The sequence below is a fragment of the Pararge aegeria genome, chromosome 18 (assembly GCF_905163445.1).
Source record: "Pararge aegeria chromosome 18, ilParAegt1.1, whole genome shotgun sequence".
Taxonomy (NCBI): domain Eukaryota; kingdom Metazoa; phylum Arthropoda; class Insecta; order Lepidoptera; family Nymphalidae; genus Pararge; species Pararge aegeria.
In genome coordinates this window covers 16,056,716-16,076,030 of record NC_053197.1, presented here as the reverse complement: position 1 = coordinate 16,076,030, position 19,315 = coordinate 16,056,716, and the positions used below count along the sequence as shown (strand labels likewise).

General features: G+C 38.1%; 2 protein-coding genes across 2 annotated transcripts; one reads left to right on the top strand and one right to left on the bottom strand.

The window, feature by feature from the left end:
* The first annotated feature begins 7,579 nt into the window (after positions 1 to 7,579).
* On the top strand, positions 7,580 to 11,777 carry LOC120631587 (chymotrypsin-1-like). Its single transcript, XM_039901224.1, has 5 exons — positions 7,580 to 7,631; positions 8,858 to 9,086; positions 9,522 to 9,756; positions 10,589 to 10,762; positions 11,628 to 11,777. Exons 1-5 carry the CDS (start codon positions 7,580 to 7,582, stop codon positions 11,775 to 11,777), a joined length of 840 nt encoding a protein of 279 aa, XP_039757158.1.
* A 1,327-nt stretch (positions 11,778 to 13,104) lies between these two features.
* LOC120631791 (chymotrypsin-2-like) lies at positions 13,105 to 19,074 on the bottom strand (the record flags this gene model as incomplete). The annotated part of the gene is made up of 6 exons (XM_039901470.1): positions 13,105 to 13,269; positions 13,911 to 14,010; positions 14,832 to 14,902; positions 16,270 to 16,504; positions 17,524 to 17,752; positions 19,017 to 19,074. Coding segments are annotated over 6 exons (858 nt in total), but the record flags the coding sequence as incomplete, so codon positions are not given.
* Between the last annotated feature and the right edge of the window lie 241 nt (positions 19,075 to 19,315).

Sequence of the window (19,315 nt, the reverse complement as noted above, 5' to 3'; positions counted from 1 at the left end):
GGCACAGTCAACTTTACAAGATGGGGAACGAAAAACTGCGCAGTGCGCGCGGGGACGCTTCAGTGATGTGCCGATTGGTCAGATACGTCAACTCAGACTCATTATTTAGAACCCAGTGTCGTCAATTCAAAATTTTATTTGCGGCTTTGAGAACCAAGCGCGGCGGCTTTCGATATTCAGTAAAAAAATGGTTACAACTCTAGAAAAAAAGAAAAAGACTGAGAACGTTACTGTTTTCGAAACGTTTCGCAACAATTATAAATTGCATGCTACTATAAAGTAAGCGCAAAAAGAATACTCGCGATATATTCTTTCATATTATTTAACGTCCCAAAAAAAAATACGTATTTTTTAAAACACTGTATGTAATTGATTGTTATTTTATTGTTTCTTTCAGTTTTGTTCCAAGTTACATTCTATGGTCTTGCACAAATGTCAAAACGGGCCTATTACATTTTTACGACTATAGTTATGTGTACGAATAAAAAATGGAGTCATATTTTATTATTACAATAATATAAAGTACTAAAACTAAATTCAGGGTAGGAAGTGTAAGGTCAATGTGCTTTGTAGGCTGATATAAGGAAACGTTGTCTCTAGTAATAAGGTTTTAGAAAGACTCAATGTTTCAGCGCTTACATCGCGGCACGCCTTTTAATGCTATTATATGTAATATATTTAAGCGAACATTTCTTGTATATTTCTATGTCTTGTATATATAGGTATGGTTATATTTAATATACCTAGAAAGCGGTTCCAAAGTTTTGTATTTAATAAAGATTTTGCTTATGAAATTTCTCTATATAAGATGTGCCAGTCTCAATTAGGTATAGTCAATCGCTTTAAAATGTCGTTAAATTAAATAGTTTCGATTTTCGCTTCTGTGTTTTTTTGTTTTTGTTATTCATTTTTTTTTGTTTTTAATAAATATGGAAACCAATAATAAATTAATTCATATAATTAAAGAAAATATTGTTAAAACGAAATTGTATTGTAAACTTTATAGACACTATTTTTTATTTCATTCAATCGCTATGTAGCGATAAGGCCTGCAAATTGTACTCTCTTGCTATGTATTTATATCTCTGTAACTACTTTTTTTTCTTTGGTGTACAATAAAAGTGTATTCATTCATTCATTCATTCTTTTTTACTATATTTGTAATATTATTTGTATGGAATAAAAGGCTTTTCTATTGTTTTTTTTTTATTTTATTTACTATACAAATAGATAAATGTTTAATTCCATTTGGTTTATTTATTATTTTTACATAGAATTCCAAAAACTAGACTTCTACCAGTGTTTGACAAATTTTTTCAATAGGGATTTTGTGGGACAAACTATGAAAGAGTATCGTGAAATCTGTTAGTATGTAACAAGTTAGTTTACGTAATTCACAGTTTATTATATCTAAAATAAAATTCTAAAATTTAGGCACCAACAAAAAACAATAACAGTCTGTATAAAATAAAGTGTTGAACTATGTGCATTAATGTTTTTTATTTATTTAAATTACTGCAAGCTTCTTTTCTGGTCACACGATGTTATAGTATCCTAAAAATGGTGTATTGTATATTATGTTGTTAGCCTAAGTTGTTTACTATTGTGAAGAATTACCGTCAGTGGCGTGCACAGCGGGTGTGCACAGGGTATGAAGATGATATAAAATGAAGAATATCTCCAGTAGGAGCGATCAAAACTTAAGGGTAGACTTTTTATAACTCTTTTTATATCTATCCTAAGTTTTTTATAACTCATACTGGAGATTTTTTAGCCACTGTTTATCGTTAAAATGTACTTTGTTGTTCTTTTAAAGAAAAAATGTGACTGCAATAACTTAACCATTAGAAGTAAAAATAAACTTACAGTGCAATATACTAGGTTACATAAAATTCATAATTCGTTTAAAGGAAATTGCATTAATTTCTACAAAAAACTACCCATTGACATCTTGGAGATGACACTTAAAATGTTCAAAGTTTAAACGTAAGCTTATAGAAGAGTCCTATTATAGTATAAAGGACTACGTAATCGATAAAAAAAAGCTTGGGTGTGAATTGTTGCACTAACCAGGTTGCTCTTCTAATAATTTTAAATGACAATGTGAGATGGTGATAACAAAAAACATCCGTCAAAGTTTATTGTGGGCTTCTTAGACCAGGACGCGTTTGGAACCCACGTAGCTTTAGTATTAAGTTTACGAATATGGTTATCGCCATCATCTCACTACCATGCAATTCTTATGTTATGTACGCATCAAAAGTGCCACCTATAATAAACAATGAAAAAAAAAAATAAACTACGACAATGCAAACAGCGCCATCTAGTCCCAAATTAAGCGTAGCGTATTTTTATGAATAATATACATAAATATAAATAATATACAAAACCTACTTGAATATAGTTATTTTTGAATTTGACTTTGACTTTACTTTATCTGAAATTGCAGTATGAGTTTTAAGAGTGCCCTAGTAGTTCGAACCCTGTTTTGTACTGTAGTTAAAGTCAAAGTCAAATATTTCTTTATTCAAATAGTCACAAAGATGGCACTTTTGTTGCGTTAATTACATAGTGTAGAATATATGTTTATTGTTTGTCCTTAATAAATAAATAAATAAATATATGAACTCAATATTTAACATTTGACGTGAGTGAGTTGATGACGATAACTACATTCGTAAAGTTAAAACTAAAGCTACGAGTGTTTCAAACGCTCAATATTCTAAGAAGCGCCCAACAATTCAGTCGGTTTTTTTTTGTTATCACCATCTCACATGGTAATTAAAAACTATTTTCACTAGGAAGTAAGTTATATTTATTAAAATGTAACAAGTATAGTTTGTATCACTAACAAAACGAGTCTAGCTTCGGGAATTTGCGTCGAGGACGGTTCATGCCCGACTTATTCCAAAACCAAACGCGCTTTATTCAAAGATGACGCGTGAATCAAACCAACGGTACGGAAGGTGTATTGCTGTGGCAAAGAGAAATTTCTGCCTCATACTCCAAAGGCTCCAGCTGGTCTTCGTGTATTCCTACATCAACGAGTCCATCGTCTGGTCACGAGAACGTACTCATGAATAAGGACCCCGGACAGGTCCAATACTACGATGAAAATGCCTTTAGAAAAAATGTTGATGTAATATAAATATCTATTTCATCATGCATTCTCGTTTGATTCTGTTAATAAAGATGTAAAATTGTAAATAATACCTATGTTAATAAAATTGGTATTTAAATTAGAAATATGTTTTATTTTGTAGCTTTCCGTTTTACACCATATTATACGTATTTACACCATATGTCCTCAAAACCAAATAAGTTTTATGCTGTTAATTACAGTTTATTAAGCCTTAGCAAATTCATCATCATCGTCATGTCAACCAATGGGCGTTATCTCCTGGACATAGGATTTTTATGAGGAGATCCAAATCACTAAACAACGGTCTTTTGCCAATTACAGTAATAAAAAAAACTAATATACTATATAAAACTATAATACATTAGTTCTAAATTGAAATTAATAATTATTGATTCACTTATTATTATTGTAACTACAGAAGTCTCCAACTTATTTGAACAGTCAAAATAATGGCTTTTGTACCGCATCTGCACGGTACCAAATATCTAAAGCTAAAATTTAATTGGATTTAGTTAAACAAGAAATTAGTTTAGAGACATTTCATCATTACCAGCCCCAAAAATTCAAATTTCATTTATTCCAAGTATGCCTACTTAAGCACTTTTAAAACGAGAGTTTAGAAACAAGAACGTTTGTTTTAGTGACTGGTGGTTCGGCAGGCAGATTCTACCGAGAAGAGCCGGCAAGAAACTCAGTTTCTCTTTTCAAACATCAACATTTACAATTGTTTTTCTATCTTGCGGGAGAAGAGAGCTCGCCAATCTACCTACGTCATTAAGAAACTCAACAAATGTATAGAAACCTCGCTTTATTAGAAGCGTTTTTACACATTTTTTTAATGTATACATTTAAAAAGTGTGTATAAACACATCTATTTGAGAACGTTATGGAGAAGTGGGAACTCTCAGTGCCGGTTTCCTCACGATGTATTCAATCGCTGTAAACAAGTGATATTTAAGTTGTTTAAATTAAATAGGCACATAACTCCGTAAAATTTCAAGGCGCGTACCGGTATGGTACCGGTTTACTGCACATCCTAAACGAACGCCTAAAGTCCTACTTGTCCAAGGAAGTAGCTCCGGAACAAGCAGGATTTGTTAAAGGAAAATGCACCAAGGAGCAAATCTTAATAGTTCGCCAAATAATTCAGAAGTCTCGCGAATTTAACAAAGCAAACGTCTGCTATGTAGATTTCTCAAAGGCATTTGATTCTGTCAAATGGCCTGTGCTCTGGAAATCTCTACAGGAAATGGGCAAGCCGAAACACCTCGTACATCCACTCGTCGTCTCTACGAAGAAGAAAGAACGAACCGGAACTTAGGTTTACTTACGGAACTTAGGTTCCCCCAAAAGGGAGCTTAAGTCCTAAGCACTAGGGTATGACGCACATAAGCCTATTACCGCCACACTTATTATATACATGTATATATAAATAAATAATAAATAAATATACTACGACATTACACACACCGCCATCAAGCGCCAAAGTATGCGTAGCTTGTGTTATGGGTACTAAGATAGCTGTTGAATATTTGATATTATATATTGATAAACACCCGGACACTGAAAAACATTCATGTTCATTACACAAACATTTTCCAGTTGTGGGAATCGAACCCACGGCCACGACTCAGAAAGCAGGTTCGCTGCCCACTGCGCCACTCGGCCGTCCATATATCCAAAATACCTACATCCAGCAATGTATAATAAACTTCAAAGCTGAACACTGCAATGCTGATCGGCGGCAGAATAAGCATGACAGTAGAACGTCACAGGTCAAACTCTGTCACAAAAGCTCTATCTACCATTACTTGAAAAGCTAAAATAATTGTATCAACAGAGATTCGAACTCGCGAGCCGGTTTTGGTGCACGCGTTTGCACGGCGAGGTCATCAAGATTAGTAAACAAAATCCCGGGATTTAGTTGTCAAAAGAGTATTATATTATTAGACGATAATTATAGAACGTACCTTTGCCGCATAATCCCGATACCAAATTTAGTACTTACATTCCGGTTGCACTATCTACCTACTTAAGTTATCTCGAATTCCTATTAAATTATCTAATATGCGTACTTGATTGTAGGTTTCGCCTATTTTCTCGCAGCAACGTAGTTAATGACAAATAACCTACCTTTTATCTAGGTTTGCCCTACAATATAGGAAGATAAGTAGTAATACTGCTGTACTTATTTCATATTTGCTATCTTCAAGACAATTTGGGAAAATCTCTAAAATCAGATAATATACGAGTACTTATCTATTTATAAAAAGTTGGCAACCCTTATAGGTATTTTATCCCGGAAGGGAATAGATGTATAAGTTCCATAAACAGATGTAAAAAAGGAAAGTTCATCCCATATCATAATTTTAATCCCGAAAAAGCCTTACCCTTAACCTTGGCAAGCCAAGTTTTACCAATATAAAAGTTTCGTTTATAAAGTCAATACAATATGTACTTTTTTTTTAACTATAAATTATAATAGACTAGCTCTTGACCACAATCTCACCTGATGGAAAGTGCAGATGTGTCCTAAGATGGGACGGGCTTGCCTTGAAGATATCTATTCACTCTTGTTTTAAAGATACCCAGGTTGTAAGAATTAGGGAACACAAAACTCGGAAGGGTGTTCCATACTCCATGCGTATAAGAAAAGAAGATGCAAATCACTTCGTGCGAGTTTTTGGGATATTAACAACATAGGGGTGAAAACCCGCCCGTTGCCTTGCAGTGCGATGGTAGAATGGTGAGAAGGGGACGAGATCGAATAGTTCCTGATCACACTCTCCAAAGTAAATCTTATAAAACACCGACAGACTGGCATACGGCGATGATCAACAATTTATAGTTTAGCCAAAAGTGGTGAATCCTCACCTATAAGTCTCCTGGCTCGGCGATCCACAGCATCCAAAGCGGCCAACTGGTACTAAGCGAAACCATCATAAAGATAGATGAGTACCTACTCCATGCACGATCGAACTTGAGCCTGATATAGAGTAATCATTTGTTGGGTCGTGAAGTACATCTTGACTTTATTAGGAATGCCAAGTTTTTTAGCGGCAATTTGGGTTTTGGATTCTATGGATCTACCGAAGTTGACGTTAGCTGTAATATCAACACCCAGAAGATCATTGTGATCAGTGACTGGTACGGATATACCTATACTTTTAACCCCCGACGCAAAAACGGTGGGTTTTTCAAAGCTTGATGTGTCTGTGTGTGTGTATGTGCGTCCGTCTGTGACATCGTATCTTCCGAAGGGTTGAAACTATTTAGATTTGTTTTTGTTTGAAAGGTGAATTAAATTAGTTATGTTGGATAGAATTTTGTCCAATATGACTGCCGCGCCGCCCCAAATTTTCACAATTCCTTCCCTATGGGTATCAAATGAACTTTTCAAATTTCCCTGAAAGTGAAGCCGAAGTCCTAACCACTGGGCTATCTTCGCTCGGCGAAGAATATACTCGTATGTATTAAGAAAACTTGACTTTGACTTTAAACTTATGTAGCTTAGTAAATAATGTAAGTACATAAAACGCGTAAGTAAATAACGTGAGTCAGTAAATAATGTAACTAACTTATGTAGATACGTTAGTCAATAATGTACGTAAGTAAATAAACGGCGTAAGTATATATTATACTTAATGAAATAATGGGGTTAAGGAAATAATGTATTTGAGTATTCAAAAAAAAATCGTTTATTTAAAGTAGGCCTAATTTTAAGCACTTTTGAAACGTCAAGTCTGTCTGTTTGTAGTGACTCCACCACCGATTCGGAAGAAACTCAGCAGTTGCTCCTTTTCAAGATTAACTATTTTTTTTTTACAATTTAACATTCATTTTTCTATATTGTGAGAGATGAAAGCGGACCCGGATGCTTTTAAGCAACCTTGTCATTAAGAAATTCATCAATTGTATAGTAACCTCGCTGTAATAGGTGTGTTAACCATATTCTTTAAACTTATGCTTATTATAAAAGCGTATACTCAATCCCGAAATTCAATTTATTATTGAAAAAAGAAACTGTGGTATATTCATGCACACGAGGGAATCGAAAGCGATAACGGCATACGAGAGCGTCATGCCATTTCCCGTGACTGGTTACATTACTGGCTAATGTACAACCAATAAATGTTTCTCAACAAAAAATCTGAGACTGCAGTCATACATTACAGTTTAAAAGAGCATTTACAATAAGCATGCAGTCACTACGATGATGTTTGAGTATTGTAAATGCCCTTTAACAAGAGGTACTTAGGTGGATAGATATGTACATACATACGTATTAACTGGATTAGCATTAGAACACAAATATTAAGCGGTAAGTTTACTTATCTATATTTTCTAAATGATTATTTTTGTTATCACAAAATAATTTGGCTTCTATAAACATATAAATACTGTTTCAGATGTAATAATTTCATTCCAGGTCCAAACATGACATTCAAAGTCGCAATACTGTGTCTAGCTGCACTCCTCGGCAGCAATGGTGAGTACATTAATCACTTTTAATTATACTTTTTTTACTTTGGTTGCCTATGAAGTTAGAGTAAGCCATACCCAAGCTTTTTTATCGTTTGTGCAACCCTAACTATTATAATAGCATTTTTCTATAAGCTTACGTTTTATATACTTTGAACTTATTAATGGCATAACGCTCTCTTATGCATGACGGCATAAGAGAGCGTTATGCCATTTACCGTGACGGCACGCGAGTCGATTTACTTCTACGCCAAAGTGTGTCTCACATAAAAAAAATAGTTTAAAGATTTATCATTATCAAACCATTGCCGGATAACTAAAGGACGTGAGACTGGTCCAAGGGCTGAGAATGGTCGAAGTTCACCACGCTGGCCAAGGACGGACTCGGGATTGGTAGACTTCACACGCCTTTGAGAACATTATGGACAACTCTCAGGCATCTCAGGAACCCTGTATGCCTGAGAGTTGTCCATGCTCGTGACGTTTTCCTTTACTATTCAATCGAGTAAAATTTCTTTTAAAGCACATTACTCCAAAAAATTAGAGCTTTTTTCCAAATAGTGGGTATTTGGGTCAGAGCTCGTCCGGGAAATTAGTACCGCCATGGTTATTTCTGCCGCATTGCTTTGTTCCGGTTTGGAAGAGCGAGGATGCGCTTGAAATTACAGGCTTAACAGCGACGCTACAGGTTGATGGACACAGGGCGGAAATTTTAAGGGCGTGTTCTTTGCATTCCCTATGAAGTGTTGCTAGGCGATTGTTTTCCATTTACCATCAGGTACCACTTGCTTGGTCCGTCAATCCTTAATATTATAAATGCGAAGTGTATTTGTTTTCCTTCCGTCGCTCCAAAATTAAGCAACTAGTTCGCTTGGTTTTTGGCCTTGAGTTATTGAAATGGACGGAGAGTAACACAGGGAGTCTATATTTCATCAGGATTATAAATGCTTCCCACGAAATTTGTAAAAAAAAATCTTATTCAATCAACCGATTGACCTCTACTGCTGGACATAGGTCTTTTGAAGGGAGGTTCAAATACAACGGTCTTGTGCCGCTTGCGTCCAGCGACTCCGTCGTCCGTCCTAACTCTTAATACAGTAATTAAAATAAAGAAATTCTATAAATGCCGGAGATTTATAGATTGAGAGAAAGGAGAACCAAGGAGAGGCTAACCTAACCACTAAGATATCGTTTGAATGAAATCGCAATAACTCAAGAGACCTTTAATTCCAGCCTTCCCGATCGAGGAGGAGGAGCGGGATATGTCCATATTCTTCGACCACACGGACTCCTCAGCCCGCATCGTCGGAGGCACGAACGCTGGCAATGTGCCTTACATGGTAGCTCTGACCACCGGCACCGTGTCCCGCAGCTTCCTCTGCGGCGGCAGTATTGTGACCCGCAGAACCATCCTCACCGCCGCTCACTGTATGAGGGCTGCTGGAGGCAACAACCCCAGCAAGTAAGTCCTTAAAACTCTGTCTTTTAAGCTCTGACAGAGTGAGACTTTCTGCCGAAACAATTTAAATTCAAATTTATATTAAAATTAATTTATTTGCTTATAACATGACAAAATATAACATATTCACCACTCAATTACAATGAAATTAATAAAAAATTGTAATTGTAACGTCATGCATCTCCACATACTTATTGGATTGGGAGAAGCAGGCGTTACTTTGCGGAATTCCATGATATATCCGCCCCGCTTTCATCTGTCGCAAGACAAATGACGATGTTGGAGTAAAGCAACTTGTGAGTTTTTTGCTGGCTTCTTCTCGGTAGAATCTTCCTAGGTGGTAGAGTCACACTTAATATCTAGGTCTACTCGGAAAAACTAAATTTTGAGTGCAAAGGAATTCAATGGCTGAGGATGGTGATGATGTGTCGTTCGCAGCTCTCTCCGCGGCACCGTGGGAACCAACCGCTGGAGCAGCGGTGGCGTCTCGCACAACTTCCAGCGAGGAGTCATGCACGCGCAGTACAACCACAATCTGATCAAGAACGACATCGGCATCCTGATCACCGCCAGCAACATCGCTTTCTCCATTACTATACAGCCATTGGTCATTAGCTACGACTTCATGGGCGGCGGTGTCGCTACGAGAGTCACTGGCTGGGGTAGAACTTCGGTAAGTGAACGGCAAATGAAGCTCGGCGACCTTCCTGGTGCTGTGGTTGGGAAGATCAGGGTTCGAACCCTTAGAATAATTTCGGTATTCATAATCTCTGAATTTTCTCTCGCCTGGTCGGGTATGAAGGTCTAGTAGGTAGGTACTACGTCGCGTAGAAACCGATTTTGGTAGCGTGGATTGAATATTACTGCAATACCCCAAATCGGTTAGCCCGCTACCATCTTAGACTGCATGATGCATCACTACTAACCACCAGGTGAGAACTTGTAGTAGAATAATAGAGGATTTAAGACAAGTAAATTAAAAAAATAAAAACACCCAATTAGGGCTGCGTGTGGATCTGCATCCACAGAATACAGTTGTTACCACCCCTCAACTCGCGGGTATCGCAAGAGGTGACTCAGGGAATATAACGGAGAACGGGCAGCGTCCTCTGTGCTACTCTACTATCTACTGCGATTATGGGCAAACCCTCCCTTTGGGAGAGGCCTTTAGTACACCTGTGGACTGTTAAAGGCAATTGATGCAACGGAGACAGCAGCGCTGGTAACAAGTGGCAATATTTACAAATTTACAGATCCAACTAATTAAGTATGTTAGCAATGCCCGGACATGAATGAATGAATGAATGAATTAATTAATTAATTAATTAATTAATATATACTTTTATTGTACCCCAAAGAAAAAAAGTAGTTACAGAGAAATAAACATAGAGCAAGAGAGTACGATTAGGCATGGGCATAGGCGTCTGCCCAGCGCGGGGATTATGGGCTAGGCGTTTAGTCCAGAGGACTGTAAGAGGCTGTCAGTGATGATGACGTGATTGTAGGCTGGAGGCTCGCTGTCCGCGACACTGCTGGAGCTGCGGCCTTCCACCATCGATGGGCAACGCTGCGTACGCGACTTGGCGGCCCGCGCCTCACAGCTGAACATCCGCGCCCCGCACGTGGACCCCGCCATCGAGATCTGCACCTTCCAGGGCACCGGACAGGGAACGTGCAACGTAAGCTTTTTTTATATCTGTTTTTTTTTATATAGTAACAATTTACTGACCAAGATGACCCACCTGATGGTAACTGGAAAAATAAAGCCTATAAATATCGAAACATTTCACAGGGCATGCAAGGAAAAATGCCGCCCTGTTTACATCAATTTGAGGAGTAGGTGTTAAGCGTAGTGCCTGTAATTACACCGACAACCACGCCCTTAAGACTGGAACACAGCATTGCAGCAATGATGCTTAGCGGCAGAAATAGGCACGGCGGGGCCTTCCCCGGACAATCACTATAAATCGTTTATTTATTATTTTGTAAATATTTGCCAAGTATTAGATACTTAAATCACTTTACTCGGCAATGTGTACTCAGGAGTTTAGCTTATTGTTGCGCTAGCCGGCAGACAGAATCCAGGCCCATAGCTGGGCAGCAATCGGCTAATACCAGAAGCCTTAGTAGAAGATTTCCTGGCTCACAATCGAGGAGTGGTTTTCGAGTATAAAAATACTTGGACATCGGAGTAAAATGGATCTTATTTGCATCAAACAAGTTCAAATTTGCCCTTGGCAGAACATTTGTAAAACAAAAAACAGAAGTTCAGAATTTGCGACTCTAAAAAGAGATGAAATTAGGTCAATTTTACTTTGACGATATGCGAAAATAATTCCTGTATTGCGAGCGTGCAAATCTTCTACCAACTAAGACGAACGACTAGCTGCTTGTCGAAATTAGACTGCCTTATAAAAAGACATATTATCATTCGATTATATTATTAGGTACTCCAATCAATAATAGTATGCAAGCAATATGTATGCTAGTATTTTAGGATTGTAACAGCACGTTACGTAGTTAAACCTCCCAATTTGTTTCCAGGGTGATTCGGGTAGCCCCCTGGTCCGGGCTGATCGTAGCCAACAAATCGGTATCGTCTCCTGGGGTCTGCCCTGTGCCCGCGGAGCCCCCGACATGTTCGTGCGCATGAGTGCATACAGAAGCTGGATGAACAGCAACACCTTGCAATAAATCATTTACTGAGCATTTAATTTACGTTTGTTTCATTTTGCACCGAGCCAGCAAAAAGTATTCATTTAAAAATTTATTAATGATGTACCGGTGATTGATAGTAGGCCCCTTTCGGGGGACCGATTTAGATCCCCGGTACACACTTCTAACTTTTCGAAATTATGTGCGATTTGAAGCAATTAAAATATCACTTGCTTTAACGGCGAATTAAAACATCGTGAGGAAACCTGCATACCTGAGAGTTCTCCATAACGTTCTCAAAGGCGTGTGAAGTTTACCAATCTGCTATTGGCCAGCGTGGCTACCGCCTAAACCCTTTTCATTCTGAGAAGAGACCCGTGCACTGTGGGACTCACCTAATGATATGGATATGGTGGAAAACCATCGCCCATAAATTCTCAAAACAAATGGTTCCATCACATTCAAAATGTTGACGCAAAGACAGAATCTTGCAGCCACTTTTATTAAAAGTACTCACTCACTCAATGGCCTGTACGTCTTGAGAGAGGGTTCAAACACTGTCTAAGCGACACTTCTTTGTATGGCTAAATAAACCGATGCGCTAGCGACATTCACGGCCGCAAATATGGCAGTTAAACCCTTCGGCGCAATCTGAAGATCCCGTGGTGTGCCTTCGTAACCTTTTTTGAGCAAGAGCACCAAGCCAAGCTTCGTCATAGATACGGTATCCCCCATTAATGCTCTTGCACCATTCAACTCTTCCTTCCGCAAGCCTCTCCCAATGTCCCTCAATGTGAATGAACCTCATATTCATATCTTACAACGTTTAATGGTTTAAGTATCTCTAATTACAAAATGGCACATTATAAACTCAAACATCAATCTATCTGGACTTATATCACACTGTTAATTAACTACGAAGAGATAACTTCTTCAATCTTCCCTTGACACTTCTGTCTGTACTCCTCTGTAACTCTATTTTTCCCGCCATTTTATATGACCCTCCTTTTTGATCTGGGTTCCTGTCATTTTGAATTTCTGCTCCAACTTATACCGACCACAGATTATGCATAATTTTGAATTTGACTTGATTCAAAATTTCTTTGTTCATGTAGGCCCATCACAGGCAGTTATGAAGCTTTCATACATATATGTTAACATAATTGTAAGGGGATTGTGATAACGACGCTCGCCAACTTAAACCTAAAGCTACGAGTACTGTCACAAGATGGCTCTTCATCGATACTATATAAAACACGGTACGAGGTTGCATTTCACGATGGTTTAATTGTGATAAAATAAAGTTTGAGAACATTTAACAGTTATGTTTATTAATAAATTTAAGTGTAAATATTTATAACGATCATCAATCATGTCCGCAACAGTTATATTCTCTGATGGTATCTTCTATGAAGCCGTTAAAGGCACTGATCCGGACGAATACGTCGGGCGCTCCGAGGGCGCAAGGGTAACCCCAAGACACGATACCCACTTGCTTGTTCTTATATACCAGGGCGCTGCCGGAATCGCCCTGAAAATAAATAAATAAATATACTACGACAATACACACATCGTCATCTAGCCCCAAAGTAAGCTTAGCTTGTGTTATGGATACTAAAATGACTGATGAATATTTTTATGAATAATATACATAAATACTTAGAATATACATATAAACACCCAGACACTAAAAAACATTCTTGCTCAACACACAAACATTTTCCAGTAGTGGGAATCGAACCCACGGCATTGGACTCAGGAAGCAGTGTCACTGCCCACTGCGCCAGTCGGCCGTCAAAATGGAGAACAATTTTACACAACATATTATTTTCTCAAACAAGCTTGATAATTTTAGCATTCTTTATTATTTTGACAACCATCTTCGAGATAAATCCAATTTTTTTTACCTACTGGCCAAATTACTGAAGCAGTGATAGCCCGGTGGGTAGGACTTCGACTTCACTTTCGGGGGAGCGAGTTCCAATCCCGGCACGCACCTCTAACTTTTCTAAGTTATGTGCGTTTTAAGCAATTCAAATATCACTTACTGCAACGGTGAAGGAAAACATCGTGAGGAAACCTCCAACACACACAACCAAGGAGGTTGCATTAAAGAGTCTAATGAGACGTAGATATAAATTTAAAAAAGCATGAAATGTTTATGTAACGTACATGGCACATGCCGTGCCCCACCGAGTGGAGGGTGCAGATCTCGACCGCGGCATGCACTGGTGGGCCGAAGCCCCAGATTTGTTGAGCCTTCTCCATGTACCTGTAAGAGAGATGGATGTCATAACACACATAATTTTATTAAATACAGTAAAGTTAACCGATTCCGTCCGAGGTGGTCAATCACCAGTGTTCCAATTAAGCGGGAGAAATTCTGAAAGTGTGTGCGCATACATACGCAAGAACACTCTCACTCTCGTTGTCCGATCAGACGGCATATCCGAAACGACCAGAGTGATATCAGCCGCTGGTACGAAAGGTAAACGTGCTCACCGAGCCACGGGGTTGAATCATCGCCAATTAAGTTATGGGCCCGTACTGAATTTCTTGATAGGAAAACCCAATACTATTAGTTTTCCCGACCCGGGGATATACAACGTTTAACAGAATCGCGAAATAATATTGAAGGTTGTATAAGTATATTTCAAAAGGAATCACCATGTAAAATATTAAATCATTTTTATTTTTCCATACAAACGAATTCAAAACATTCTTCGTGTTTATTTATGACAACCCTATTGAAGATAAGACCGACACGCATAGTACCTACCTATGCTACGCGTCGCGTAAAGGAAAATCGCGTCGAGGAAGTTGTGAAAAAAATATAATCCGCCATTATGTGGCGGTGACCATCTTGGAACAATTTTCATCTAACACAGCTAATAACACTCCCGCCTTATTTACCTTTCAAAAAAAACAAAATCAAAATCCCGTTCGGTAGCTACGATGCCACAGAGAGATACACACACACACACGCACACACACAGAAACACTTTAAACTTATAATACTGCGTCGTTTTTGCGTCGAGGTCAAAACAAAGTAGAATTTACTTCAAATAACTTGTAACAGTTTCGAGTTCATACCTATAGCACTGCTCCGGTGACAAGATGGTGACGAACAGGATCTGAAGGCGGTACGGTATGTTCTGCCATACCTGGAAATAACTTACTTATATTATAAATGCGAAAGTATGTTTGTTTGTTTGTCCTTGCTTAACGCCCTAAATAAGCAACAAATCAACTTGATTTTAGCCATAGTTAGTAAAAAAGGATGAAGAAAATGCCAAAAGTCAAGGTGATCGGCTTAGTTAGGACTTGAACGAAGGACACACAAACAAACATACTTGCTTATATCCATTATGAACCGCAGCCTACGGCTGGTCACATGCCTCGTCAGTCCTACGAGAGAATGTTTTAGAGCTGGACTTTAACGATTTATTTATTTATTTATTGTATTTATTTATTTTATTAACAATAACATAACTTAACCGCTAATGAATGAAACGAAGATCACTGTAAAAGTATGAAACTGCGTAACAGTGATCACGCCCACCTCCAAAACTTAAAGTTTACCACTGTTTACTGGATATTTATTTATCAAGAAATCCAGATACATTCAAAAATATTAATTAAAATGAAATAAGACACAAAAAAACAACAATCAAAAAGATTATTACAAGTTATCACTTACTTTATTGTATCTGTCTTACGAGAGAATGTTTTAGATCACAGGCCCATCATACTATTCCAACGCGAGGTGGGCTTTAACGACTATTATCACAAGTAAGTGATAATAACCGAAAATAGTAAATAAATAAATATACTACGACAATACACCCATCGCTATCTAGTCCCAAAGTAAGCGTAGCTTGTGTTATGGGTATTAAGATAACTAATGAATATTTTTTTTATGAATAACATACATAAATACTTATAATATACAGATAGACATCCAGACACTGAAATACATTTATGTTTATCACACAAACATTTTCCAGACGTGGGAATCGAACCCACGGCCTTTGACTCAGAAAGCAGTGTCGCTGCCCACTGCGCCTATCGGTCGCATTAGAAAAAGTGGGTTTGTTTGTATTTTTTAGTCCTTCCTTTACGAACCATTCAATTCGATTATGAGAAATAATACTAATTATATATTGCCGACCTCCCTGACGCAACGGTGAGCGCTGTGAATTTAAGTAGGAGGTCCCGAGTTCGATTCGCAATCCGGTAATTTATAATTTCAGAATTTTCTCTGATCTGGTCTGGTCGGAGGCTTTGGCCATGGCTAGTTTTAGTACCCAACATGTAGACCTACATACAAATACGTGTCGTACAGCTATTTAGTGTTCCGGTACGATTTGCGTACAAACCGATTAGGGGCACGGGTTTAATGTAACTGCCTTCCCCACTAACAGGTTACCCCGGTATTATTTTAGACTGCACCATCAGTTACAACCAGGTAAGACCTAAGTCAAGGCCTAACTTGTAGTGGAATTTAAAAAAAGACCGAAAGAAGACTTACTCCTAATCGTCCCCAACCAGTGACAAGGCCGCGCTGTCCACCGGCCACCCACTCGGAACTCAGGGCGATAGGGGTCACCAGGTGGTTAAACTGGATATCCGAAGCTGTGATGAGCAAGCCAACATCGTTCTTGATGTTAGCCCAGTTCCAGCCAGGGTGATTCTTGTATCCACAGAATTGGATCTTAGTATGCGTGGCGTTCCAATAGTTCGTACCGATTACTCCTCTGAAACTCCTAGAAAGAAAATTTATTGCTTAGCAATTATTTAAAATATACAAAGTACCGTATAGATTTACATGTTTAACGCGGATTATAGCAAATTGAGCTTAATGTTCTTTGCTTTTCTTTAATCCATATTCTATTTCGTCAACCTTAAATCATAACTGAAGACTCAAACGAGTCGTTTGGAGTCGTTGCCGCTGGACGCAAGCAGCAGATATCGGAAATTTGGTCACATAAATGGTGTCCAGCAGTGGACGTCCTATGACGATGATCATTGGTGATAATGCTACCCCATATTGCATCGTACCGTCACTCTAAAACGTTTGGTAGTTCAGCTTTGCCGGTAAGGTCAAGTCACATCCAAAGATTCTTAAGAACCAGACCTGACTAGAAACAGAACTTAATAATTGTTCTGGCCGGCGACAGTGCTGACCAAAAATTTTGCTTAATAACTAGCAAAGGTTATTAAAAAACACTTCAAGTGATATTTCGACAGGCACTGCTCAGATTTTTTTTATACTTTTCTTTTTTAAATAAGATGTAATAGTACGAACTCGATAGTAGGTTTTTATTTCTGTCTGATTATGATCGAGAGTAGGTATGCATATCTGACAGATTTTGACATTATAAATCATGGAACTGATTTTGAGATTCTGCTGGAGATGGCGTAGGCGTTTCCGGGATTTCTGCTGTACTCGCGGGCAACAGCTAGTCCATATACCTATATATATGTATCTATATCTCTTTATTTGTGTATAAGAATGGATGTGTGTGTCTCGCAAAAACTGGTTGACAATGCCAGAAGGGTTTTTATTAGTTTGTTTGATCCAATACAGGGTTAGTTAAAAAAAGAAAATGAGTATATTCCAAGAGAACAGCCAAAAATCCAATCATCTTTAGTGTAATAAAAAACAACGGTAATGGATTGATAAAAATTAACCCAAATTGGAGCAGCGTGCTGGGTAAATACTCTAAAACCCGGTGGTCAACAGTAGAATTTTACAGATGATGATGAAGCAATGAACACTTACGGCGAAAGCTCCCCCCAATGTACAAAGGGCTCAATGCAGTGGGCAGCGCTCAGCACGTGGCGCTTGGTGATGATGGAGCCTCCGCAGACCAACGAGCTGACGGGGTAGCCCCAGACCAAAGCCGTCATGTACCTGGAAAACCCGTATGGAGCGTCAACACCCCCCACTATGCGTGGTGAGAAAAAACTCTTTAGATCATTCTTCAGCTTATCTGTTTCCAGCGGTACCCCTGAAACAAGTTTTATTTTGTTAAAAGTCTATTGACGCGCCTTAAAATGCTGTCACGGCCAATAGCAGGACACCTTTACCTTGCGTCCTAAACAGCGTTAAATTTTGCGTTTTTTATATTAATGAGTAATGGACCATACAGATGGCCAATAAAGAGAGTAATATTTCGCAGAGCATGCAAAGAATAACGTTCTGCAACGTTCCGCCTATATTCCTGAGGTGTAGGTGTGCATTTAATATACCGGCAAACACGCCTTTCAGACCGAATCAATGTTGCTTGGAGCTAGAAATAAGCATGGCGATTTTCACACCCCCCCACAAGCTCTGGCACAAAAAGCTATACTACCACTAAAACCACAAGCCTGTTTGAGTATGAGTCATTTGATTGGTTGCACGCAGGACACAAACTTGGACGCCTAATGACGCACTTTAGATGCCGCGGTGTTGCCTTCGCTTTATGCCGTCATGCATTTTCACATCCATGTTTGTGTGCGCGAGAATACCACAGAAAAATATGTCTTGATTTTATTACCTGTATTCTTTTTTATTATTATTTCACTCCTAAGTATCTTTTTGATCGAAATTTTAACCATCTAACCGCCCGGCATCCTAACGATCTCAACCCTAACTTAATTGATATATCATGTACACGTAGGCACGAAGAGTTTTCCTTTCCTCGCTTCTATAACGCAACGTAAAGATTTGGAATGACGGGTATATTACTTCATTATATCAACCCATTACCGGCCCACTACAGAACACGGGTCTTGTCCAATGAGAAAAGGTCAAGTCCTTCGTCCACGCTGGCCCAGTGTGGAATTTTTTTTTTTTATCTAACTTGAATTAACTGAACGAGTATTTTGTTGACCCATGTTAAAATTTATGCTTAAAATAGAAAATTTTGTCATGATCGGTTATTATTGATAACAAATAAGATTATTATTAATATAACTTAATGTTTAAATTTTGCATGTTGATGTATTAACAAAATATGTTGGAACTTTATATCCTAAACACCAATATCTAACCCATATTTAGCAAAATAAATATTTCATTTCATAACTGTGCAGTTATGTATAATAGTCAATTTTTTAAAATCCCACGGGAACATTTTTTGGCTTCCTTTCCGATATTAAAAGTAAGACCTTTCCAACTTGCAAGTTGCTACATATCTGCCAAGAGTTGCTGATATGAAGCAAACTAACTTTCGCACTTAAAACAAATATTAGTATCCAGTATAGGTATAAAGGCTAAATTATATTTACCATTAGACAGTTGAAGGAAGGCAAAAAATAAAATTGCCAATTTGGAAAACATGTTTATGCGTTAGTAGAAGAATTGTTTACATAAAGTTTTTTTTTAATACCGTGTATTTATATGTTACCTGATTTGCGATTTTTATCAGTTCGATAGCGTTTAATGTTGGGTTAATTAAACTCCAGTGATTAGACACCATTTTTGCTGGCTGTGCATTGTTGTCGCCTGATGCACCAGCTAATCAACAAGTTATCACTTATCACAGTAACCTTGTGCAATGCGATGAACTCCGAACCTTTTTGTCCTT

Bases quoted from the DNA above. Each gene is read 5' to 3' on its own strand.
- LOC120631587 (XM_039901224.1), top strand. From the start codon at position 7,580: ATGACATTCAAAGTCGCAATACTGTGTCTAGCTGCACTCCTCGGCAGC. The intron at 7,632-8,857 runs GTGAGTACATTA...CTTTAATTCCAG, and splicing joins TGCACTCCTCGGCAGCAATG to CCTTCCCGATCGAGGAGGAG. The intron at 9,087-9,521 runs GTAAGTCCTTAA...TGTCGTTCGCAG, and splicing joins GGAGGCAACAACCCCAGCAA to CTCTCTCCGCGGCACCGTGG.